General features: G+C 47.4%; 1 protein-coding gene across 1 annotated transcript in view; it reads right to left on the bottom strand.

Moving 5' to 3' along the window:
* LOC311101732 (protein turtle homolog B-like) overlaps nucleotides 1-25,890 on the bottom strand; it is a gene marked incomplete at both ends in the record, with an annotated part of 74,596 nt that overhangs the window by 45,547 nt on the left and 3,159 nt on the right. The window contains 2 exons of the mRNA XM_084142902.1: nucleotides 55-201; nucleotides 6,085-6,282. Coding sequence (XP_083999028.1) covers nucleotides 55-201; nucleotides 6,085-6,282 — 345 coding nt within the window. The remainder of the gene's footprint in view (nucleotides 1-54; nucleotides 202-6,084; nucleotides 6,283-25,890) is intronic.

The raw sequence follows: 25,890 nt of genomic DNA on the forward strand, positions 1-25,890 counted from the left end.
GTTGTGCACTACATAGGGAATAGGGTGCCATTTGGGACGCAGCCAGTGACTCACCATTGACTGTGAGCTGGACCCAGCTGCCATTGTGGAAGGTGTTGTACTGCTGCTCCAGCATCAGGACCCTACACTCATACCAGCCCTGGTCCTCTGAGCGCACTGGGTTGATCTGAAGAGACGCCTTCCCATGCAGGCTGGCTCTACCTGGGGTGGGAAAGAAGAACACAGGGAGGGTCAGGAGTCAAGACCATAGAATTTGAGTTGATCCAAATGGTACAGCCAATATGGCCGCCAGTGTACCCAAAGAGCACCATAAACATGGACACCAATCAGTGTGATGCGCATATCTCAACATGGATGAAGCTTACACTGCTCTTTCATTATTCCACTGACTGTTCAATTCATTAATGACATTACAGTATCACACACATCAGACAGCAGACACAGAGCTGCTCTGCCAACAGCATCTTCTCTGGGTCTCTGTGGCCTGAGATCGTGCTGTTAGATAACCCATAACCTATCCAGTTTCATTACAGATGGCTTCAATATAAAGAATGCTAATGAAAATGATCAAGGTCAGGAGGATTTGATTTGACCCAAAATGAAAATGATTGGATTTGAATTTGAGCTGTTCCCAATGCATACTACTTCACAACCGCTCAAAATAAACAAATTTCTAACAGACCCTGGCCAGAGGAGAGCTGCCGGCCAGTATTACGATTAATGGATAACATTACATGGAGGGCAATATCTCTCTCTCTCTCTCTCTCTCTCTCTCTCTCTCTCTCTCTCTCTCTCTCTCTCTCTCTCTCTCTCTCTCTCTCTCTCTCTCTCTCTCTCTCTCTCTCTCTCTCTCTCTCTCTCTCTCTCTCTCTCTCTCTCTCTCTCTCTCTCTCTCTCTCTCTCTCTCTCTCTCTCTCACTCTCTCTCACTCTCTCTCATCCCCCCAGGAGATAAAGAGGAAATCTAAAAGTAGGAAGTCATGTCACAGAGGATGAGGGAAGTTGAGGAAACCAGGCATGTTGAAATCTGTCTCACAGCTTCCAACCCACTGCACCCACACGGCTTCTGCTACAGCCCTGACAGTCGAGCCGGATGAACAGACTGAAACACTCTCTCCTCCTCTCTCCTCTGTTTGAGCCGTGCCCTGGGACAAAGATCCTTTACCCCATAATGACAAAGCAAAACCAGGTTTTTAGAAATGTGTGCACATTTAAAAACTGAAATATTACATTTATATAAGTATTCAGACCCTTTACTCAGTACTTTGTTGAAGCACCTTTGGCAGCCATTACAGCCTCGAGTCTTCTTGGGTATGACGCTACAAGCTTGGTACACCTGTATTTGGGGAGTTTCTCTCATTCTTCTCTGCAGATCCTCTCAAGCTCTGTCAGGTTGGATGGGGAGCGTCACTGCACAGCTATTTTCAGGTCTCTCCAGAGATGTTCGATCGGGTTCAAGTCGGGGCTCTGGCAAGGCCACTCAAGGACATTCAGAGACTTGTCCCAAAGACACTCCTGCGTTGTCTTGGCTGTGTGCTTAAGGTCGTTGTCCTGTTGGAAGGTGAACCTTCGCCCCAGTCTGAGGTCCTGAGCGCTCTGGAGCAGATTTTCATCAAGGATCTCTCTGTACTTTGCTCCATTCATCTTTCCCTCGATCCTGACAAGTCTCCCAGTCCCTGCCGCTGAAAAACATTCCCACAGCAGGATGCTGCCACCACCATGCTTCACCGTAGGGATGATGCCAGGTTTCCTCCAGACATGACGTTTGGCATTCAGGCCAAATAGTTAAATCTTGGTTTCATCAGACCAGAGAATCTTGTTTATTATGGTCTGAGAGTCCTTTAGGTGCCTTGTAGCAAACTCCAAGCGGGCTCTCGTGCCTTTTACTGAGGAGTAGCTTCCGTCTGGCCACTCTACCATAAATGCCTGATTGGTGGAGTGCTGCAGAGATGGTTGTCCTTCTGGAAGGTTCTCCCATCTCCACAGAGGAACTCTGGAGCTCTGTCAGAGTGACCATCGCGTTCTTGGTCACCTCCCTGACCGAGGCCCTTCTCCCCCGATTGCTCAGTTTGGCCGGGCGGCCAGCTCTAGGAAGAGTCTTGGTGGTTCCAAACTTCTTCCATTTAGCCTTCTGTAGCTCAGTTGGTAGAGCATGGCGCTTGCAACGCCAGGATTGTGGGTTCTATTCCCACGGGGGGCCAGTATGAAAAATGTATGCACTCACTAACTGTAAGTCGCTCTGGATAAGAGCATCTGCTAAAATGACTAAAATGTAAAAATGTAAGAATGATGGAAGCCACTGTGTTCTTGGGGACCTTCAATGCTGCAGAAATGTGTTGGTACCCTTCCCCAGATCTGTTCCTCGATACAATCCTGTATATACAATCCAACTCTTTCAACCTCATGGCTTGGTTTTTGCTCTGACATGCACTGTCAACTGTGGGACCTTATATAGACAGGTGTGTGCCTTTCCAAATCATGCCCAATCAATTTAATTTACCACAAGTGGACTCCAATCAAGTTGTAGAAACATCTCAAGGATGTTCAATGGAAACAGGATGCACCTGAGCTCAATTTTGAGTCTCATAGCAAAGGGTCTGAATACTTATGTAAATAAGGTATTTCTGTTTTCACTTTGTCATTATGGTGTATTGTTTGTAGATTGATGATTGAAAAAAAACAATTTAATCAATTTTAGAATAAAGCTGTAACGTAACAAAATGTGGAAAAGTCAAGGGGTCTGAATACTTTCCAAATGCATTGTATGTACTGTAAGTACTGTTGCTTGTTTGTTCATTTTGAATGTCAGGTAAACATATTGGCGTCGAGGGCGGGCTGGATTGCTCTTCCAGCAGCGCTGCATATAGATGCAATAGATAGCCACTCCCCGGGACGGCTGCCATAACTGGGGAAGAAAACGGCTGTTTTTTGTTGAGCAGGAAATCGATAAGGCAAAGGGAAGAGGTTAGAGGGAAGAGGGAGACTGCAGTCTTGCAGTAAAAAGGCGAGGCTTTAAAAGTCAGGTCTATTTTTGCCTGGGTGATGAAGTGCTGAGTGGTGTGGGTAGTGGCGTGAAGGGTAAGGTAGGGATCGACCTCAGGTTCAATCTGTCACCTAGTGAGAGTTGTGCTGTAAACAGAGTTAACAATACTGTACCACATCAAGACCAGCCCTTCCAGGGCATTCACACATACTGTCATCTAACACTACTGCTGTCTACAGTGAATATGGCTCTCTGGGTTTGTTCAGAACACACATGGGCTTCGATCCATTGCACTGCCGCAATAGCTATAGAGAGAGCAGAGGAGAATAGAGCTAAAGAGAGCAATGCAGCTAAACTTTCAGTTCTTTAAAGACCATAATCCCTCTGCAGGCTTTTCCCTAGCTCTGATTGGAGGAGAGACTGGGAATTGGGTTTGGGAGATGTAAGACCAGCCTGTCCCCAAAAAACTTAGACAAAAAATACACAAACTAAATATCATACAGTATCTGAATTATTGATTGTTTCTTTGTTTGAGTTGGTGCAAAAATAGCTGATTTTAAATGTTAGATTTGCATATCACCTTGGGCAGTTGGCTAACACACTAGAGGAGGAGCACACAATTTCTGTCAAGCACTGAATAAGACACTTGCCGAAGGGTAATACTCAGTCGAACAGTAAAAGTCTGTATTTTCCCTGCAAGAGAGAGGTTTGCCACCCACAATCCACTTCAACATAAAAACAACACATACAGTGGCTTGCGAAAGTATTCACCCCACTTGGCATTTTTCCTATTTTGTTGCCTTACAACCTGGAATTAAAATGGATTTTGGGGGGGGGTTGTATCATTTGATTTACACAACATGCCTACCACTTTGAAGATGCAAAATATTTCTTATTGTGAAACAAACAAACAAGAAATAAGACAAAAAAAACGGAAAACTTGAGCGTGCATAACTATTCACCCCCCCCAAAGTCAACACTTTGTAGAGCCACCTTTTGCAGCTGCAAGTTTCTTGGGGTATGTCTCTATAAGCTTGGCACATCTAGTCACTGGGATTTTTGCCCATTCTTCAAGGCAAAACTGCTCCAGCTCCTTCAAGTTGGATGGGTTCCGCTGGTGTACAGCAATCTTTAAGTCATACCACAGATTCTAAATTGGATTGAGGTCTGGGCTTTGACTAGGCCATTGCAAGACATTTAAATGTTTCCCCTTAAACCACTCAAGTGTTGCTTTAGCAGTATGGTTAGGGTCATTGTCCTGCTGGAAGGTGAACCTCCGTCCCAGTCTCAAATCTCTGGAAGACTGAAACAGGTTTCCATCAAGAATTTCCCTGTATTTAGCGCCATCCATCATTCCTTCAATTCTGACCAGTTTCCCAGTCCTTGCCGATGAAAAACATCCCCACAACATGATGCTGCCTCCACCATGCTTCACTGTGGGGATGGTGTTCTCGGGGTGATGAGAGACGTTGGGTTTGCGCCAGACATAGCGTTTTCCTTGATGGCCAAAAAGCTCAATTTTAGTCTCATCTGACCAGATTACCTTCTTCCATTTGTTTGGGGAGTCTCCCACATAGCTTTTGGCGTGTTTGCTTGTTTGCTTGTTTTTTTCTTTAAGCAATGGCTTAAAGCTCTGTGGAGTGTACGGCTTAAAGTGGTCCTATGGACAGATACTCCAATCTCCGCTGTGGAGCTTTGCAGTATCCTTCAGGGTTATCGTTGGTCTCTTTGTTGCCTCTCTGATTTATGCCCTCCTTGCCTGGTCTGTGAGTTTTGGTGGGCGGCCCTCTCTTGGCAGGTTTGTTGTGGTGCCATATTCTTTCAATTTTTTAATAATGGATTTAATGGTGCTCCGTGGGATGTTCAAAGTTTCTGATATTTTTTTATAACCCAACCCTGATCTGTACCTCTCCACAACTTTGTCCCTGACCTGTTTGGAGAGCTCCTTCGTCTTCATGGTACCGCTTGCTTGGTGGTGCCCCTTGCTTAGTGGTGTTGCAGACTCTGGGGACTTTCAGAATAGGTGTATATATACTGACAGATCATGTGACAGATCATATGACACTTAGATTGCACACAGGTGGACTTTATTTTACTAATTATGTGACTTCTGAAGGTAATTGGTTGCACCAGATCTTATTTAGGGGCTTCATAGCATAATACATATGCACGCACCACTTTTCCGTTATTTAATTTTTTAGAATTTTTTGAAATAAGTTATTTTTTTATTTTCACTTCACCAATGTGGACTATTTTGTGTATGTCCATTACATGAAATCCAAATAAAAATCCATTTAAATTACAGGTTGTAATGCAACAAAATAGGAAAAACGCCAAGGGCGATGAATACTTTTGCAAGGCACTGTACGATGTGAACCATAACCCCATTATTTAACAGCATCAAAGATAGAATCCCTTGTCATAAGGTCATAATGGAATTACAAAATAGACTGCAGTATTCAGCTATGTCGATGTAAAGCTCACAGACACAGAGACAGAGAGGCATGAGAAGCTAGCTTACCCCCACATACCAGCTCTGCTACTGTAAAACACAATCCAGAACCTCTCATCTCCATCATGAATACATTTAGACCCATAAATATAGGCTGAATACAGTACATTGACTGCCTTGTAGGACTAGCCAGTCTAGCCGGGCAATGATAGTACATTTAGTCTCTCTTCCACCCAGATAAATTATTTATTTGGTGAGAAATGGGAAATGGGGATTCATGGGAAAAGCCAGCCAGGCAGAATTTATACAGTATGTGTGTGTGTGTGTGTTTGTCTGTGTGCGTGCATGTGTTAGGCAGCAGGCCACTCTGGCCTAGTGGGCCATGGTGAACTCCAGACACTCCAGACACTCAGCTCAATGTAGACACAGAGAGGATATATTCCCATTAAACAGCTCTACTGTAAAATGGCGTCTGTCCCCACAATACACTTGAATCTGGTCTGAAATGCGCTTCAGTGTGTTAGTACTGCCTCTGTTCTGTTCCGTTCTTTTCTGTCATTCCATAGCATTGGAACCAGGCGACATGACAAACGCGCACTAGTACACCCGGTGTACTATGGGTCAACATGAGGAGAGTGGAAGGCTCTTACCGGTGTACTCTGGGTCGACATGAGGAGGGTGGAAGCGGAAGCTGATGAAGAAGGGGATGGGCACTCCGAACTTGAACCACTCCACCACGTAGGGGGGCTGCTGGCCGTCCAGGGGAGGGGACACGTCACATCCCAGGATCACACTCTCTCCAGCGCGCGCCGTCACAAACCGGGGTTCCTCTCTCACTCCGTGGGCACCTGGGGGGAATAACGGGAGAGGGTCTTTTAACCAAAGAGCAGATCGTCTCTTAGAGAAGGAGGGACGTAACGGTACAGTACATGTGCTGTACTGTTCTGTTCTGTTCTCTACCACTACAGCTGTGCTGACCAAGCAGAGAAGACATTGTTGCTTAGTTGCCCAATATATAAACTGGTGCCTATAAAACACTACTTCCATTATAGCTACAGTGAGTGAACAAACAGGCCATGTAGCTCGTCAAAAGTAAGATTGAGCAGCCCTGCCTACAGTGTTGGCGGCCCTTATAGGCACCAGTAGGTCCTTCCATGGTTCTACTACAGGACAGTCTGGCTCTGTACAGTTCCTGTGTCGTCATCTCTCCTGGTGAGAGCAAGTTCTGTCTGAGGCGTAGGTCACCTACAGTATTGTAAATGAGTTGCCAGGCCCAGGCGGCTCTATTGATCAGAGCTTTACTATGAGCGCTACCAGGGCTGGGCTGGCGTTTAGCCACGGATGTCCAGGCACACTGCCAAGGGTTGACCTATCGGACGGCTGAAAGGTCGGCCTACCTGCCTCAGCAGAACACTCACTCCAGGAATGGATTTTGTCCAGGTGCCTCCCCCGCTCTGCTCTCAATGAGCCAGCCCGGATCTCTGGATCCCATCCGACAGACTGAGCATGGCCGCCCCTCCGCCCTCCCTCCCCTCGCCCTGGGGGGAACATCGCTTCAGGGATCAAGAGACATTAGCGCTTTCATTAACACTATCACTTGCATTATGGCTGCTAATGTTTTCAGGAAGTACAGCATCCAAGTACAGTAGTGGCAAAGAAAGGCTACGCCTCAGGATGGGGAAAAGGTAGCAGTATGATTCTCTAGGTAGGTTTCTGTAATGGAACTCATGCCTTGTGTTGAGTGTGTAAACCATTGTCAGTGTTGTGTAAAATAGGAAGCGCTACGGTTGCCATTGTTCCTTTCCAATTAAACACCCTCAACTTAAAACTACAAATATTTTCTGCCATTCCTTTTCTTTCGGTGATAATGCCTCTTACCTCTATTACAGGCTCCACCCCTGAAGGTCCTATGCATCAGTCAGTGATTGTGTTTACCAGTTTAATCTGCTTTATCCGGTGGAAGAGTTAATCCACTTTATTTGATTTAGCCAGCACAGCTTTTGGACTGAAACAGAGCAGATTTAATCAAATTACACTTTTTGTTAAAGTGGAGCCGTGGTCTGCCAGTCACGGGCCTTACTCCTAGAATCTGCTCTGCCATTGTGTCTCTCTGGTAAGCGGTGCAAAAAAAGAAAGCGTAAAAAGCCATGGCTTAGCGTTAATGACCAGCCCACTGGAACACATACGCCAAGTCACTGGGCCCTGCACATGACCACAATACAGCCTGTAGCTAAGACCTAAAGCCATAGCTAAACAAACCAGCAACACAGCCTACACAAGCATTATCAAATATACTGAGGCTAAGTAGCCTATAAGCTAGACTCGAAGAGACCACTTACAGGGAAGGGAACGAGTAAAGAGCACCTATAATTGCAATCTAAAGCTACATATGCATATACTTATCATGCTTAATTAAAGTACAAATGTGGCACTTTCAGTGTAAATTCTAACTGGTAATTGTACAAAGCAGCAACGGACACACACTGTGATAAGATGCAGGAAATGTAAGGAGAACATCAGTAGCATCAATAGTATCTGATGCATCAGTGACAGAGAGGACTGAGTGAGAGGAGACTGAGTGGTGATGGCTGGAGGGCGGTAGACATGGTAGAGGGGACTGAGTGGTGATGGCTGGAGGGCGGTAGACATGGTAGAGGGGACTGAGTGGTGATGGCTGGAGGGCGGTAGACATGGTAGAGGGGACTGAGTGGTGATGGCTGGAGGGCGGTAGACATGGTAGAGGGGACTGAGTGGTGATGGCTGGAGGGCGGTAGACATGGTAGAGGGGACTGAGTGGTGATGGCTGGAGGGCGGTAGACATGGTAGAGGGGACTGAGTGGTGATGGCTGGAGGGCGGTAGACATGGTAGAGGGGACTGAGTGGTGATGGCTGGAGGGCGGTAGACATGGTAGAGGGGACTGAGTGGTGATGGCTGGAGGGCGGTAGACATGGTAGAGGGGACTGAGTGGTGATGGCTGGAGGGCGGTAGACATGGTAGAGGGGACTGAGTGGTGATGGCTGGAGGGCGGTAGACATGGTAGAGGGGACTGAGTGGTGATGGCTGGAGGGCGGTAGACATGGTAGAGGGGACTGAGTGGTGATGGCTGGAGGGCGGTAGACATGGTAGAGGGGACTGAGTGGTGATGGCTGGAGGGCGGTAGACATGGTAGAGGGGACTGAGTGGTGATGGCTGGAGGGCGGTAGACATGGTAGAGGGGACTGAGTGGTGATGGCTGGAGGGCGGTAGACATGGTAGAGGGGACTGAGTGGTGATGGCTGGAGGGCGGTAGACATGGTAGAGGGGACTGAGTGGTGATGGCTGGAGGGTGGTAGATATGGTGCCGCTGCTCCTCAGTCCGTAAACCCCATGACCTAATGCGCTTGTGTGGAAAGCTGTCCCCCCCCACTCTGCTTCTGTCGGCATAACAAAATCACATGAGCCATGCAGGACCTGACCCGGACAAACTAAATCTCCTTCACTCTGTCAGTTCACACCACACTCACTTAAGATCTTACTTTGAACTGACTTTGAAGATCTACACATGCATTAACTAATTCAGTCTCCATTGAAATCATTGCTAACTTGTTGAGTCGATTACATTTAGCCTTCACCTTTACACACGCCTTAACACCCTTATTTATAACACCTTCATAACATATTAGTTGTGCAGTATACATTACACACCCCATATTTCGATCTTAGACTACTCCTATCTCCTCTCAGTTTTTACAGCACCCTTTTACAGTGTGTTGGACCTGCCTAATGACTGGCTCTATTTTCAGGAAACGAATCTATTCAGTTGGAGTAAGTCTGTGATGACAGCAAAGTATTTTTCTGTAGAAGACTTATCAGAGAATTCAATACTTCAAGAGGCTCAGTTTCCTGAAATCGTGCCCTCTTCTATCAATGTAAAATATTTTTATGGACTCAACACATTTGTGTCTTCCACACTAGTAGATTAAGAGGCATCTAGAGAGTTTGGATGTATGAAAATGTATGCACTCACTAACTGTAAGTCGCTCTGGATAAGAGCGTCTGCTAAATGACTAAAATGTAAAAAAATGGATTACTTATAAGGTGATCATCAACTGTAATCCATGAGCAAGAGAAAAGCGATACATTACGTGGGCTACTTTACAAACACTGGTTAAGCTACGTGAGCTACTTTACAAACACTGGTTAAGCTACGTGGGCTACTTTACAAACACTGGTTAAGCTACGTGGGCTACTTTACAAACACTGGTTAAGCTACGTGGGCCACCCCTTGCAGAAAAAACACATGATTTCACATGTGGATTTTTTTTATTGAACACTTCACATGTGATCACGTTTTCACATGTGTAGTTTCATGTTATCACGTTACTTTACATGTGATCACCCTTCACATGCGTTCACATGTGAAATTCATGTGTTTTTTTCCGTAAGGGACCAAGCAGGCCAAGTACTATCCACACAAGTTGAGGAGGATAAAATATTATCCACATTGTTTGGCTTGAGTGCTGTCACATTATAGAGCCTGTACTCTGGGCTTGGGGCACAGCAGTGCTGAAACCCATTGTTTCCCTGCAGACAGTTCAGGTTTCAGGAGCTCACGGTTTCTGCCTAACATTCTTTTTGTATCCTGGTCAGCCTGCCCTGAGAGCAGTAAGTTCTGGGCAGAGGAATAGAGGAATTACAATAAAGACCCAGGATAATATACTGCCTGGCTAATAACTCCCCAAACCCTTCATGAGATCATCACAAGGGGACGATCAGCACAGGCCCGGTCACTATTAACGGCGTTTTCATTTCCTTAATGGAGACACAGTGACCCAGCAGGGTTTATGGGAGCTTTTTCAAGGGAACATATTTACGCTCTCAACAAGACATAAATGCCAGCTGTGCAAATCATGATACAGGCCCTCCCTGTTCTAACCTCCACTACCTCTTCACAGGCTGAGTTTATCTCAAAGACCAGGTGTCATCACTGAGGCACCAATACATCTAACAGAAAGACCCCAAGTCAATATATTATAGCCTGCCCTATATTAGTTTAGTATTGTAACTAAGACAACAACCTTCTTAGACATCTAATTCAGCAACTACTGTATGTGTTAATGTATCCTAACTCCTAACTACAACTAACAGTAGTGCTGATCCTGCTCATAACGAATTCCTGAAGGGATGACTTTATCCAGTACACTATGCTGCTCTCTGCATCTGTCAGGTAAATTAGCTAAATCAGAGGCAGTTCATGTCCCAGAGCACAATGCAGGGGAATAATTCCAAATTATTTGGCACCAGTTAAATAGGCAGGTTCACTACCAATACTAGAGCCAGTTACTCACTGCAAGCAGCCTCCTTCTGTTGCAGCTCACTTAATCAATAAAATACATCTGTTCTGAGTCAATCAACATATGTCCAGAGCAGCACCCGAATGTTCACAGAAGAACAGCAGGGACAGTTAGGAGTTAAATCCGCTGGAGATTTCAACCAGCCTTTCGAGCCGCAGCGACGATAATGGCACTTGCATGAAAAGTACCCTTTACTGTACTTGCAATAATGATCACAGATTTGTGTGTGTGGACTCGCCAGGCAATTTGGGCTGTAATTATGCAGCTAGAACAATAGCTGTGAAATATTTTGACATTATCGAAGGCCAATGTGATAAGAGATCATATACAATTTGAATAAATATAAATAATAAATGTACTACATTTGGAGCCATTGTGGGGTTTTCATGTCACCTCAGGGTGCCTAAATCCTCTTTCTGACATTGACTCAATCTGTGACAAATCTACCATCATAACATTACAAGGGAGGGGTTGGAGAACAGAAGTTCTTTGGATCCTGGCAGTGCTACAGCACTACAACCCACTATCACAAACTATCATGAAATAGACACCAATTACTTGGGAAAAACATTTGTGTTCACCACATGATTCGGTATACAGTGCATTTTAATCACAGATAAGGGCAGTAGGTTACTTAAGACAGAAACGATAGGAGGGAGGTTTGATTAGGGAGTATGGGTGGGCGTATAACGCGAAGGTCTACCACCCAAACGTTGCGTGTTCGAATTCCATGATGGACAACTTTAGCATTTTAGCAACTGTAACTACATACTACTACTTACTACTTTATTTTTGTTAGCTAACTCTAACCCTTTAACTACTTAGCTAGCATGTTAGCTAACCCTTTAACTATTTAGCTAGCATGTTAGCTAATCCTTTAACTACTTGTTACCTAACCCTAACCTTAATTAACCCCTGACCCTAACCTTAACCCCTAATCCTAACCTTAAACCCTAGCCTCGCTAACATTAGTCACCTAGCTAACCTAGGTACTGTACACGAATGCGCTATGAAGAAGAAAAACGTTGTTTTACTTTTTTGTGTGTCTGAAACTAATTTCAAATAAGTCATTTGTGTCTATTTCACGATAATCTGTAATAGTGTGTTGAGCAGAGATATATGAAATCAGGCATTGAGCAAAGGTGAATATAAATGTGTGTGTGTGTGTGTGTGTGTGTGTATGTGTGTGTGTGGCAATGAGGTGCAATGCACATGGATAGGAGTACGTAGTGCACTGCACAGTAGGCAGCACACAGAGAAACAGCATGGATAGCTAACATGGACACTTACATATAACTAATGACATATAATTAATGATGCAATTCAACGGCTCAGACACGAGACGTATGTGGCAGGGACTCCAGACAATACCGGATTATAAAGGAAGACGCAGACACCGATGTCTTGCTCCCAGACAAGCTAAACCCCTTCTTCGCCCGCTTTGAGTATAACACAGTGCCACCGACGCAACCCACTCCCAAGGGCTGTGGGCTCTCATTCTCCGTGTCCGACGTGAGTAAGACCTTTAAGCGTGTTAACCCTCGCAAGGCTACCGGCCCAGACGGCATCCCTAGCCGCGTCCTCAGAGCATGCGCACACCAGCTGGCTGGAGTGATTATGGACATATTCAATCTCTCACTATCCCAGTCTGCTGTCCCCACTTGCTTCAAGATGTCCACCATTGTTCCTGTACCCAAGAAAGTGAAGGTAACTGAACTAAATGACTATTGCCCCGTAGCAGTCACTTCTGTCATCATGAAGTGCTTTGAGAGGCTAGTTAAGGATCATATCACCTCCACCTTACCCGACACCCTAGACCCACTGCAATTTACTGATCGTGGACTTCAGGAGACAGCAGACGGAGCACACCCCCTTTCACATCAACAGGCCGCAGTGGAGAAGGTGAAAAGCTTCAAGTTCCTCGGCGTACACATCACTGACAAACTGAAATGGTCCACCCACACAGACAGTGAGGCTGAAGAAATTTGGCTTGGCCCTTAAGACCCTCACAAACTTTTACAGATGCACCATTGAGAGCATCCTGTCAGGCTGTATCACCGCCTGGTACGGCAACTGCACCGTCCACAACCGCAGGGCTCTCCAGAGGGTGGTGTGGTCAGCCCAACGCATCACCGGTGGCACACTGCCTGCCCTTCAGGACATCTACAGCACCCAGTGTCACAGGAAGGCCAAGATTATCATCAACGACCTCAGCCACCCGAGCCACGGCCTGTTCACCCCGCTATCATCTAGAAGGCGAGGTAAGTACTGCTGCATCAAAGCTGGGACCGAGAGACTGAAAAAAAGCTTATATCTCAAGGCCATCAGACTGTTAAATAGCCATCACTAGCTAGCCTCCACACAGCACCCTGCCCTGAATTTAGTCACTGTCACTAGCCGGATACCACCCGGTTACTCATCCCTGCACCTTAGAGTCTGCTGCCCTATGTACATAGACATGGTCACTTTAATAATGGAACACTGGTCACTAATAATGTTTACATACGGTTTTTCCCATTTCATATGAATATACTGTAAGTCCATCCTATTCAACTATTGCTGTACATATACTATTCTATCCACATATTCTTCAGATATACTACGTATTCTATCCACATACTGTCCATAATGCCTATACATCCCATCACACACACACACACATATATATATATATATTTACATTTTAGTCATTTAGCAGACGCTCATATCCAGAGCGACTTACAGTTAGTGAGTGCATACATTTTCATACTGGCCCCCCGTGGGAAACGAACCCACAACCCTGGCGTTGCAAGCGCCATGCTCTACCAACTGAGCTACAGGGGACTATATATATACAGTACCAGTCAAAAGTTTGGACACACCTACTCATTCAACGGTTTTTCTTTATTTTTACTATTTTTACATTGTAGAATAATAGTGAAGACATCAAAACTTTGAAATAACACATATGGAATCATGTAGTAACCAAAAAAGGGTTAAACAAATCTAAATATATTTGAGATTCTTCAAATAGCCACCCTGTGCATTTATGACAGCTTTGCACAATCTTGGCATTCTCTCAACCAGCTTCACCTGGAATGCTTTTCCAACAGTCTTGAAGGAGTTCCCACATATGCTTAGCACTTGTTGGCTGCTTTTCCTTCACTCTGCTGTCCGACTCATCCCAAACCATCTCAATTGGGTTGAGGTCGGGGGATTGTGGAGGCCAGGTCATCTGATGCAGCACTCCATCACTCTCCTTCTTGGTAAAATAGCCCTTACACATCCTGAAGGTGTGTTAGGTCATTGTCCTGTTGAAAAACAAATGATAGTCCCACTAAGCCCAAACCAGATGGGATGGCATATTGCTGCAGAATGCTGTGGTAGCCATGCTGGTTAAGTGTTCCTTGAATTCTAAATAAATCACAGACAGTGTCACCAGCAAAGTACCCCCACACCATAACACCTCCTCCTCCATGCTTTACGGTGGGAACTACACATGCAGAGATCATCGGTTCACCCACACCGCGTCTCACAAAGACGTGAACCAAAAATCTTAAATTTGGACTCCAGACCAAAGGACACATTTCCACCAGTCTAATGTCCATTGCTCGTGTTTCTTGGCCCAAACAGGTCTCTTCTTATTGGTGTCCTTTAGTAGTGGTTTCTTTGCAGCAATTCGACCATGAATGCCTGATTCACACAGTCCCCTCTGAACAGTTGATGTTGAGATGCGTCTGTTACTTGAACTCTGTGAAGCACTTATTTGGGCTGCAATTTCTGAGGCATGTAACTCTAATGAACTTATCCTCTGCAGCAGAGGTAACTCTGGGTCTTCCATTCCTGTGATGGTCCTCATGAGAGCCAGTTTCATTATAGCGCTTGATGGTTTTTGCGACTGCACTTGAAGAAACGTTCAAAGTTCTTGAAATGTTCCGTATTGACTGACCTTCATGTCTTAAAGTAATGATGGACTGTCATTTCTCTTTGCTTTTTTGAGCTGTTCTTGCAATAATATGGACTTCCAATAATATGGACTTCGTCTTTTACCAAATAGGGCTATCTTACATTTACATTTACATTTTAGTCATTTAGCAGACGCTCTTATCCAGAGCGACTTACAGTTGGTGAATACATTTTTTATTTTTTTTATTTTTTTTATTATTATTTATTTTTTTATACTGGCCCCCCGTGGGAATCGAACCCACAACCCTGGCGTTGCAAACGCCATGCTCTATCAACTGCGCTACATCCCTGCCGGCCATTCCCTCCCCTACCCTGGACGACGCTGGGCCAATTGTGTGCCGCCCATGAGTCTCCCGGTCGCGGCCGGCTGCGACAGAGCCTGGATTCGAACCAGGATCTCTAGTGGCACAGTTAGCACTGCGATGCAGTGCCTTAGACCACTGCGCCACTCAGGAGCACCCTGTATACCCCCCCTACCTTGTCACAACACAACTGATTGGCTCAAACGCATTAAGACGGAAATAAATTCCACAAATTAACTTTTAAGAAGGCACACCTGTTAATTGAAATGCATTCAAGTTGACTACCTCATGAAGCTGGTTGAGAGAATGCCAAGCGTGTGCAAAGCTGTCATCAAGGCAAAGGGTGGCTATTTGAAGAATCTCAAATATAAAATATATTTTGATTTGTTTAACACTTATTTGTTTATTACATGATTCCATTTGGGTTATTTCATAGTTTTGATGTCTTGCCTATTATTCTACAATGTAAAAAATAGTACAAATAAAGAAAAACCCTTGAATGAGCAGGTGTGTCCAAACTTTTGACTGGTAGTATATATATATATATATATATATATATATATATATATATATATACACTACCGTTCAAAAGTTTGGGGTCACTTAGAAATGTCCTTGTTTTCGAAAGAAAAGCAATTTTTTTGTCCATTAAAATACCATCAAATTGATCAGAAATACAGTGTAGACATTGTTCATGTTGTAAATGGCTATTGTAGCTGGAAACTGCTGATTTTTAATGGAATATCTACATATGTCATGAGCACTCTCTCTCCCTGGTAGCAACATTAATTGCATTCAATTCTCTGCCACTCTGCTCACTCTCTCCCTACTCTGCCTAACGAGCTCCACCTGGCTCCGCCCTGCTCTGCTCTTGTTACCTGGCCAGCTGCACTGCATTTCCCACTCACCATCCTCACCTTGCCTCACTCTGTTCTAATTACTCTGCCAGCTGAACTGCATTTCCCCACTAACCTCTCCCAGTATATCAAGCCCTGTTTTTCAGCCAAGCCCTGTCAGATCGTCTTCAAACCCGGACCAGTAACCTGCCTGTCTGCGCTCTGACTCCTGTTTGTGATACCGATCCTTTCTTGACTGCCTCCTTGTTCTACTGCCCCGTCTATCCCGACCTGCCTTCTGGACCTCGACTACTCTCCGATCTTCAGCCCCTCCGGTCTCCGACCACCAGATGAGCGTGCCCAGACGCTTCACCACCCTCAGCCCGATACGCCGCTCCATCACTGGGGAACACACACACTAAGCACTTGGACTGGACACCCCCGGACATTTGGTGACCCCCGGAGCACAGGTACCCACAGGACCCTGTAAAACCCCAGAGCCCCAAGCACCCCTGGAACCCCTGACACCCCTGGCACTCCTCTTCCCGCCTGAAACCTTCAATAAAGAACTCTGAATTTGAACTTGCGCTCTTGGGTCCTCTTCTGTCCGTGACAGAACGATCTGACCATCATGGACCCAGCGCACTCCCTGACCACGATGGAAGAAGAGCCAGAGATGACTGCCCTACAGCGACTGGAACGCTCTGAGGGAGACATAAATCGGATGGCTGGCGACATCGCTTCCCTTCTCCAGCTATTCAACCAGCAGCAACAACAGTTCCAACTGCAGCAACAACAGCTAGCCCAAGCCCTGCAACTACTCTCAAACCCGGCTACTCCACCTGCACCCCCCCCTGGTCCTTCTGTTCCTGTACCACCGACACTCCTTCATCCCTCCGCTGGAGGTCCCAATGCTGCAGGCCCGGCAGTGCTGCCACCAGATCCCCACGCTCCTGAACCAAAGATTGGGAACCCGGAACGTTTTGATGGCAACCAGAAGCAAGTAAGACCATTCTTGAGCAGCTGCCGAATCCAGTTTGCACTACAGCCCAGGACTTTCTCAACAGAGGGAGCCAAGGTGGGGTATGTCATCACACATCTCACCGGTCGAGCTCGGTTGTGGGGAACGGCGGAATTCGACCGGCAAACCCCAGCCTGTGCCTCCTTCAGTGCCTTTGAGGAGGAGATGTTAAAGGTCTTTGACCTAGGCTCGCCAACAGCCGAAGCGTCACAAGCTCTGCTCACCATCCGTCAGGGCAATCGGACAGTGGCAGACTTCTCCATTGACTTTCGTACCCTGGCCAGTCAAAGCTCGTTTAACCCAGAGGCACTGGTGCAAGCCTTCCTCCATAGCCTGGCGGACTATATCAAAGACGAGCTTGTTTCCCATGACCCGCCCTCAACGCTTGATGCCGCCATTGACCTTGCCGTCCGCATTGACCGCCGTATACAGACCCGGAGGAGGGAGAAGGGCCGTCTCAGTCAACCTGCCATCCGCACTCGGGTCGATACCGCTTCTGTCCAGCCCCTGCCTGTCAAGTCCCATAGCCAACTCAATCAGCCTGAGCCCATGGAGATTGGCCGTGCCTCTCTGACTCCCGAGGAGCGTCGGCGCCGTCTAAGCTCCAACCTTTGCCTCTACTGTGGTGGCGAAAATCACCGTGTCGCCACTTGTCCGGCAAAAGCCGCAGCTCACCAGGTGTAGGGGAGATCCGGGTGAGCTCAACAAGCCTTCAGTCTCCCTCCATCCGAAAGACCCTGCTTCATCTCCGCCTTCAGCTTTCTGACAAGACTCATACATTGGCCGCCCTTGTGGATTCCGGAGCCGAAGCAAACATCATGGACCCTGAGCTTGCACAGCAACTGGGCGTGAACCATCATCAACTGACACAACCCATTCCTGCACGAGCCCTGGATGGGCATCATCTTGGCACTGTCACTCATATCTCCGCCCCTGTGACAATCCTGCTGTCAGGAAACCACCAGGAGTCCATCCAGTTTCACCTCCTACACTCACCTGGCCAACCACTCATTCTTGGATACCCGTGGCTCCGTCAGCACAACCCCCACATCGACTGGGAGACAGGAACAGTCCGTGAGTGGGGAAGGAGTTGTCACCAGACCTGTTTAAGGGGGGCCACCCTGCCCGTTCACCGGGAAAGATCTAGCGCTACCCCCGACATATCCAATGTTCCGGCCTGTTACCACAGCCTGAAAGAGGTGTTCAACAAATCCAAGGCGACATCTCTACCCCCACACAGACCCTATGACTGCGCGATTGATCTCCTGCCTGGCACAGCACCTCCCAAGGGTCGTCTGTATTCACTGTCAGCCCCGGAAAGAAAGGCCATGGAGGACTACATTAATGACTCTCTTGCCGCCGGGATAATTAGACCGTCATCTTCCCCCGCAGGAGCGGGATTCTTCTTTGTCGGCAAGAAGGACGGTTCTCTTCGTCCATGCATAGATTACCGGGGTCTGAACGACATCACGGTTAAGAATCGCTACCCACTGCCCTTACTTTCGTCTGCCTTCGAACTGCTGCAGGGAGCCACTGTATTCACAAAGCTGGACCTTCGCAATGCCTACCATCTGGTGCGGATGAGGGAGGGAGACGAATGGAAGACAGCGTTCAACACACCAACCGGCCACTATGAATATCTCGTCATGCCCTTCGGCCTCACCAATGCCCCAGCAGTTTTTCAAGCCCTAGTGAATGATATCCTCAGGGACATGCTAAATACGTTCGTATTTGTGTACCTTGACGATATTTTAATATTCTCAAAGACTCTGTCAGAACACACGCACCACGTCCAGTTGGTCCTGCGCCGCCTGCTGGAGAACTCTCTTTTCGTGAAGGCAGAGAAGTGCGAGTTCCATGCCAAAACCGTTTCATTCCTGGGGTATGTGGTGACCGAGGGCAGCATTCAGATGGATCTCACGAAGGTGTCGGCTGTCACTTCCTGGCCAGTTCCTGAGTCTCGGAAAAAGTTGCAACAGTTCCTGGGCTTTGCCAACTTTTATAGGAGATTCATCAGAAACTATAGCACAGTGGCTGCACCCCTCACGGCGCTAACCAGCACTAAACAACCGTACCAATGGACATCAGCTGCTGATAAGGCCTTCAATATCCTCAAGACATGTTTCACTTCTGCTCCCATCCTCCAGATGCCAGATGCAGCAAGGCAGTTTGTGGTGGAGGTAGATGCTTCGGACGTGGGAGTGGGTGCAGTGCTTTCTCAAAGAGCAGCTGAGGATGGCAAGATGCACCCCTGTGCCTTCTACTCCCGTCGGCTAACCCCTGCCGAATGCAACTACGACATTGGGAACCGCGAGCTGTTGGCTGTCAAGCTCGCCCTTGAAGAATGGCGGCACTGGTTAGAGGGGTCAAAGGAACCATTCGTAGTGTGGACAGACCACAAGAACCTGGAGTATATCCAAACAGCCAGGAGGCTGAACTCCCGTCAACAGCGGTGGTCTCTGTTCTTTACGCGCTTCAATTTCACGCTCTCCTACCGCCCGGGATCTCGCAACATCAAACCTGATGCTCTTTCCCGGATGTTTCAGAAGGACGAGACCACCGCCATGACAGCCCCCATTCTTCCCAGCCACTTGGTCGTAGCGGCCCTCACCTGGGAGATCGAGAAGCAGGTCATGGAGGCTCTTCGGGACCAGCCAGGTCCAAGCACCAGCGCCCCCAACCGTCTGTTTGTTCCAGCAAATCTCAGGTCACCTGTGATTCAGTGGGGGCACGAATCCCGTCTGGCCTGTCATCCCGGCATCACTCGCACCCTTCATCTGGTCCGCCAGCGGTTCTGGTGGCGGCGGATGAGACGGGATGTCCGAGAATTCATCCGAGCTTGTCCCACTTGTAACCGAAACAAGACCCCCAACCAGCCTCCTGCTGGGTTGCTGCAACCCCTACTCATACCCAAGAGGCCCTGGTCCCACGTTTCACTGGACTTTGTTACGGGCCTTCCGCCCTCTGACGGACACACAGTCATCCTTACCATTGTTGACCGCTTTAGTAAGATGACCCACTTCGTGCCCCTTCCCAAACTACCCTCTGCTAAAGAGACCTCCCAGGTGGTCCTGGAACATGTGTTTCGTATCCATGGCCTACCCCAGGATATAGTGTCAGACCGGGGCCCGCAATTCTCAGCAACCTTTTGGAAGGAGTTCTGTCATCTCCTTGGGGCCACCGCCAGCCTATCGTCTGGATTCCACCCGCAGTCAAACGGCCAGACTGAACGCATGAACCAGGAGCTGGAGAAGGCACTGAGGTGTGTGGCTTCCCAAAATCCCCGGGCCTGGGCTCAACACCTGCTCTGGGTGGAATATGCCCATAATTCACTCACCAGTTCCTCCACCGGGCTCTCCCCCTTTCAGTGTGTCTACGGGTATCAACCTCCACTGTTTGCCAGCCAGGAGGCGGATGCCACCTGTCCGTCTGCTCTTGCGTATGCCCGCCGCTGCCGCCGCACTTGGGCCCAGGCTCGCACTGTGCTCCTGAAGTCTGGAACCAGCTACGCCGTCGGTGCCAACCGACGGAGGACCCCAGCACCTACTTACCGGGTTGGTCAGAAGGTCTGGCTGTCTGCCCGGGATCTGCCGCTGCGGGTTGAATCACGAAAGCTGGCCCCTCGCTTCATTGGTCCTTTTCCTGTGCAGAAAGTCATCAGTCCAACGGCGGTCCGACTTCAGTTGCCCGCTTCCATGCGGGTCCACCCCACCTTCCACGTCTCCAAGGTCAAGCCGGTCCATGAAAGTCCCCTGGTCCCTGCAGCTCCGGCGCCACCTCCTCCGCGCCTCGTAGATGGCGGTCCTGTCTTCACCGTCCGGCGGCTGCTCCGCTCTAGGCGAAGGGGTAGGGGTCTCCAGTACCTCGTTGACTGGGAGGGATATGGTCCAGAGGAGAGGACCTGGATCCCGGCCAGGAGGATAGTGGACCGGACCCTTATCACTGACTTCCACCGACTACATCCTGATCAGCCTGCAATCCGTAGGGGCCGTCCAAGAGGGGTTCCTAGCCGTCCTGCCCACCCTGCTCCTGTCTCAGTGCCTGTCCTGTCTCCCGACCGTGACCCTCCAGCTCCTTCTGAGGATGAGGAGATTCACTCGGACCGCTCGGAGGAGTTCTGACCCGCCGCCTGCTCCCCTCCACCCTCCCGGCATGATGTTGTTCTTGGGACTTCTGGGGCCGTCCCTTGGAGGGGGGGTCCTGTCATGAGCACTCTCTCTCCCTGGTAGCAACATTAATTGCATTCAATTCTCTGCCACTCTGCTCACTCTCTCCCTACTCTGCCTAACGAGCTCCACCTGGCTCCGCCCTGCTCTGCTCTTGTTACCTGGCCAGCTGCACTGCATTTCCCACTCACCATCCTCACCTTGCCTCACTCTGTTCTAATTACTCTGCCAGCTGAACTGCATTTCCCCACTAACCTCTCCCAGTATATCAAGCCCTGTTTTTCAGCCAAGCCCTGTCAGATCGTCTTCAAACCCGGACCAGTAACCTGCCTGTCTGCGCTCTGACTCCTGTTTGTGATACCGATCCTTTCTTGACTGCCTCCTTGTTCTACTGCCCCGTCTATCCCGACCTGCCTTCTGGACCTCGACTACTCTCCGATCTTCAGCCCCTCCGGTCTCCGACCACCAGATGAGCGTGCCCAGACGCTTCACCACCCTCAGCCCGATACGCCGCTCCATCACTGGGGAACACACACACTAAGCACTTGGACTGGACACCCCCGGACATTTGGTGACCCCCGGAGCACAGGTACCCACAGGACCCTGTAAAACCCCAGAGCCCCAAGCACCCCTGGAACCCCTGACACCCCTGGCACTCCTCTTCCCGCCTGAAACCTTCAATAAAGAACTCTGAATTTGAACTTGCGCTCTTGGGTCCTCTTCTGTCCGTGACAACATAGGCATACAGAGGCCCATTATCAGCAACCATCAGTCCAGTGTTCCAATGGCACGTTGTGTTTGCTAATTCAAGTTTATCATTTTAAAAGGCTAATTGATCATTAGAACACCCTTTTGCAATTATGTTAGCACAGCTGAAAACTGTTGTGCTGATTAAAGAAGCCATAAAACTGGCCTTCTTGAGACTAGTTGAGTATCTGGAGCATCAACAATTGTGGGTTCGATTACAGAATCAAAATGGCCAGAAACAAATAACTTTCTTCTGAAACTCGTCAGTCTATTCTTGTTCTGAGAAATGAAGGCTATTCCATGCGAGAAATTGCCAAGAAACTGAAGATCTCGTACAACGCTGTGTACTACTCCCTTCACAGAACAGCGCAAACTGGCTCTAACCAGAACAGAAAGAGGAGTGGGAGGCCCCGGTGCACAACTGAGCAAGAGGACAAATACATTAGAGTGTCTAGTTTGAGAAACAGACGCCTCACAGGTCCTCAACTGGCAGCTTCATTAAATAGTACCCGCAAAACACCAGTCTCAACGTCAACAGTGAAGAGGCGACTCTGGAATGCTGACCTTCTAGGCAGAGTTGCAAAGAAAAAGACTGGCCAATAAAAATAAAATATTAAGATGGGCAAAAGAACACAGACACTGGACAGAGGAAGATTGGAAAAAAGTGTTATGGACAGACAAATCAAAGTTTGAGGTGTTCGGATCACAAAGAAAAACATTTGTGAGACGCAGACCAAATGAAAAGATGCTGGAGGAGTGCTTGATGCCATCTGTCAAGCATGGTGGAGGCAATGTGATGGTCTGGGGGTGCTTTGGTGGTGGTAAAGTGGGAGATTTGTACAGGGTAAAATGGATCTTGAAGAAGGAAGGCTATCACTCCATTTTGCAACGCCATGCCATACCCTGTGGACGGCACTTGATTGGAGCCAATTTCCTCCTACAACAGGACAATGACCCAAAGCACAGCTCCAAACTATGTAAGAACTATTTAGGGAAGAAGCAGTCAGCTGGTATTCTGTCTATAATGGAGTGGCCAGCACAGTCACCGGATCTCAACCCTATTGTGCTGTTGTGGGAGCAGCTTGACCGTATGGTAAGTAAGAAGTGCCCATCAAGCCAATCCAACTTGTGGAGGGTGCTTCAGGAAGCATAGGGTGAAATCTCTTCAGATTACCTCAACAAATTGACAACTAGAATGCCAAAGGTCTGCAAGGCTGTAATTGCCGCAAATGGAGGATTCTTTGACGAAAGCAAAGTTTGAAGGACACAATTACTATTTAAATTAAAAAGCATTATTTCTAACCTTGTCAATGACTACATTTCCTATGCATTTTGCTATATTTCCTATTCAAACTAATTTCATGTATGTTTTCATGAAAAACAAGGACATTTCTAAGTGACCCCAAACTCCGGACTCTGACATTGCTCATCCTAATATTTCTATATTTCTTAATTCCAGCGTGAGACAATGATACGAGCGAACCAACGTCATAGACTGACCAGAAGCCGTGTGACTCACTCTCAGTTACACCAACTTGCGCCACATGCAGTCTGTCAAACCCAAATTCAGCGTAGTAATACCAGACAGTTAGCCTCAGTAAAAATACTGCCGTTAAATACAGGTCATCCCAGAACACACTGACAACCTAACATCAAAGTGTGACATACAAATACACAAGCCAACCCTATCGTTGTTGAGCTACTTATTTAAAAAAATTGTAACATTGTAATAGCTGCCCTATTAATAGCCTTCCTGACAGAAATCGGGATTTGTGACACTAATACAAAAACACAAGCCATATGAAAAGAAACACAGTCTGCAATCGAGAGGAATCCATTACAGTGATGCAGGGTGAGGAGGAAGGCAGGAAAGACAGACAGTGACAGAGCAAATGAGAGAGCAGAGACTTAATCATGATCTTTATAAATTGTAACATTATCTATTTGATCATGTAGGATCCTGGGCATCAGAGAGTGGTATTGTAGTTGAGTAATGGAGAAGTCTAACATCACTGAAAAATGAATGAACCTTTAACCACTCTTCACAGAAAGGAGACATGGACAAAGATTAACAATAAGCACATTCAGGTAACTGCCAAAATAAAGGAAACACCTACATAAAGTGTTTTAATAGGGTGTTGGGCCACCATGAGCCAGGAAAGCTTCAATGCACCTTTGCATTGATTCTACAAGTGTCTGGAACATCATTCTTCCATGAGAAATTCCATAATTTGGTGTTTTGTTGACGGTGTTGGAAAACACTCTGTCAGGCGCCGCTCCAGGATCTCCCATAGGTGTTCACTTGGGTTGAGATCTGTTGACTGAGAAGGCCATGGCATATGGTTTACATTGTGTTCATGCTCATCAAACCATTCAGTTACCACTCATGCCCTGTGGATGGGGGCATTGTCATCCTATGGGGGCATAGCCATGGTAGCCAAAATAATGCCCTGCCCAGCATTTTTTTACATGACCCAAAGCATGATGGGATGTTAATTGCTTAATTAACTAAGGAACCACACCTGTGTGGAAGCACCTGCTTTCAATATACTTTGTATTCCTCATTTACTCTGCGTGTTTCCATTATTTTGGCAGTTACCTGTATGTCAAGTAGGTTACTTATCAACCTCTCCAAAATCTCTAACTCAGTACTGATAACATCTATAAGTAAAAGTGATGACAACAGAGGAAGAAAATGCTCTTTCTAAGCAGGAATAGGGTTGCAAAATTCCAGGAACTTTCAACAAAATTCCCTGGTTTTACCGAAATCCCGGTTGGATCATTGGATCATTAAGCAGGAATCATTGTCTGTATATCGCAGCCTCTCTCTCTACATTATGATAAAAATCACCCTGCATGACAGGGAACATATGATGCAGATTAGTAATCCTATACTTTACCTTCTACTCAATGCCAGCTAGTGGCCCTTCCTTCTATACACAACATATGCTAGTGAGCACAGCACACTCTCCTACATGAAAAGCAGCCTCATGAACACTACCTCCTACACAGGCTGCCCACTACTACACAACACAGGCGAGAGGCCAGGCCACCGCAGGCTAGCTGCCTACTATCTCTGAAACACCAGTGGCATTCAGCTGACAGACAAGAGACCTGGGTGTCATATACCTTTAAAACACATCTCTGTCCTGACAGGCCAGTGTTATGAGCCAGCCCAGACTAGTCAGTCTCTCTCCCCTCCACTTGCTGGCCCTCTGTAGCTGCACGTCCCCCTCAGACAAGCACAGCCCAATTAAGGACGTGCCCCAGCCCTCAGTCGACAATGAGCTGACACCTGCTCCTGCCTGGGCACTGGGCACAGACAGGGGGTGTGAAACGGGCCAGGCGTGCCAGAGGCCCAAAGGCCAGTTCAACACTCTGGGGCACTGCCAGAGGTGCACATTACAGGAAATAGGATATAAGGAGGGAGCCGCCTGCCCTGCCCAGGAGTTGTAAGTCACTGACATTTTCCCCATGCTAACACGGATCGAGTCACACACAGACTCAACTTCCTTCCTTTTTTAAACAAGTAGTAGATTCGTCAGCCATAATAACCTGATAGTGTTGTAAATGAATTGCATCAAGAAGCATGCTTTCATATGGCTTGTCTAATTACTGTTTATTGAAAATAATGTTCATTCAACATCGATAAATCAAAGAAATTGCACAACCCTCAAGAACACGTGTGAGTGATGGAGTCTGCTCTATATATTCCATGCAACTTTCAGAGCTCTGAAACATCCCAGTCAGTCACAGACTGCTCTGTCTCTACCACTCTCCTCTCCTCTCACTATACTTCACACTACTACATCCTGTCTCTCTACCCTCTCTCTCTCTGTCTCTCCCCCTCTCTCTCTCTGTCTCTACCCTCCTTCTCCCTCTGTCTCTACCCTCTCTCTCTCTCTCTACCTTCTCTCTCTCTGTCTCTACTCTCTCTCTCTGTCTCTACCCCCCCTCTCTCTCTATCCTCTCTTTCTCTCTCTACCCTCTCTTTCTCTCTCTCTACCCTCTCTCTCTTTCTGTCTCTCTCTCTACCCTCTCACTCTGCCACACTCAGTCTCACTCACTATGTCAATAACACTACATTGCATCTCTTCAATTCTGC

The sequence above is a fragment of the Coregonus lavaretus genome, assembly GCF_964263955.1.
Source record: "Coregonus lavaretus genome assembly, chromosome: 26".
NCBI classification, from domain to species: domain Eukaryota; kingdom Metazoa; phylum Chordata; class Actinopteri; order Salmoniformes; family Salmonidae; genus Coregonus; species Coregonus lavaretus.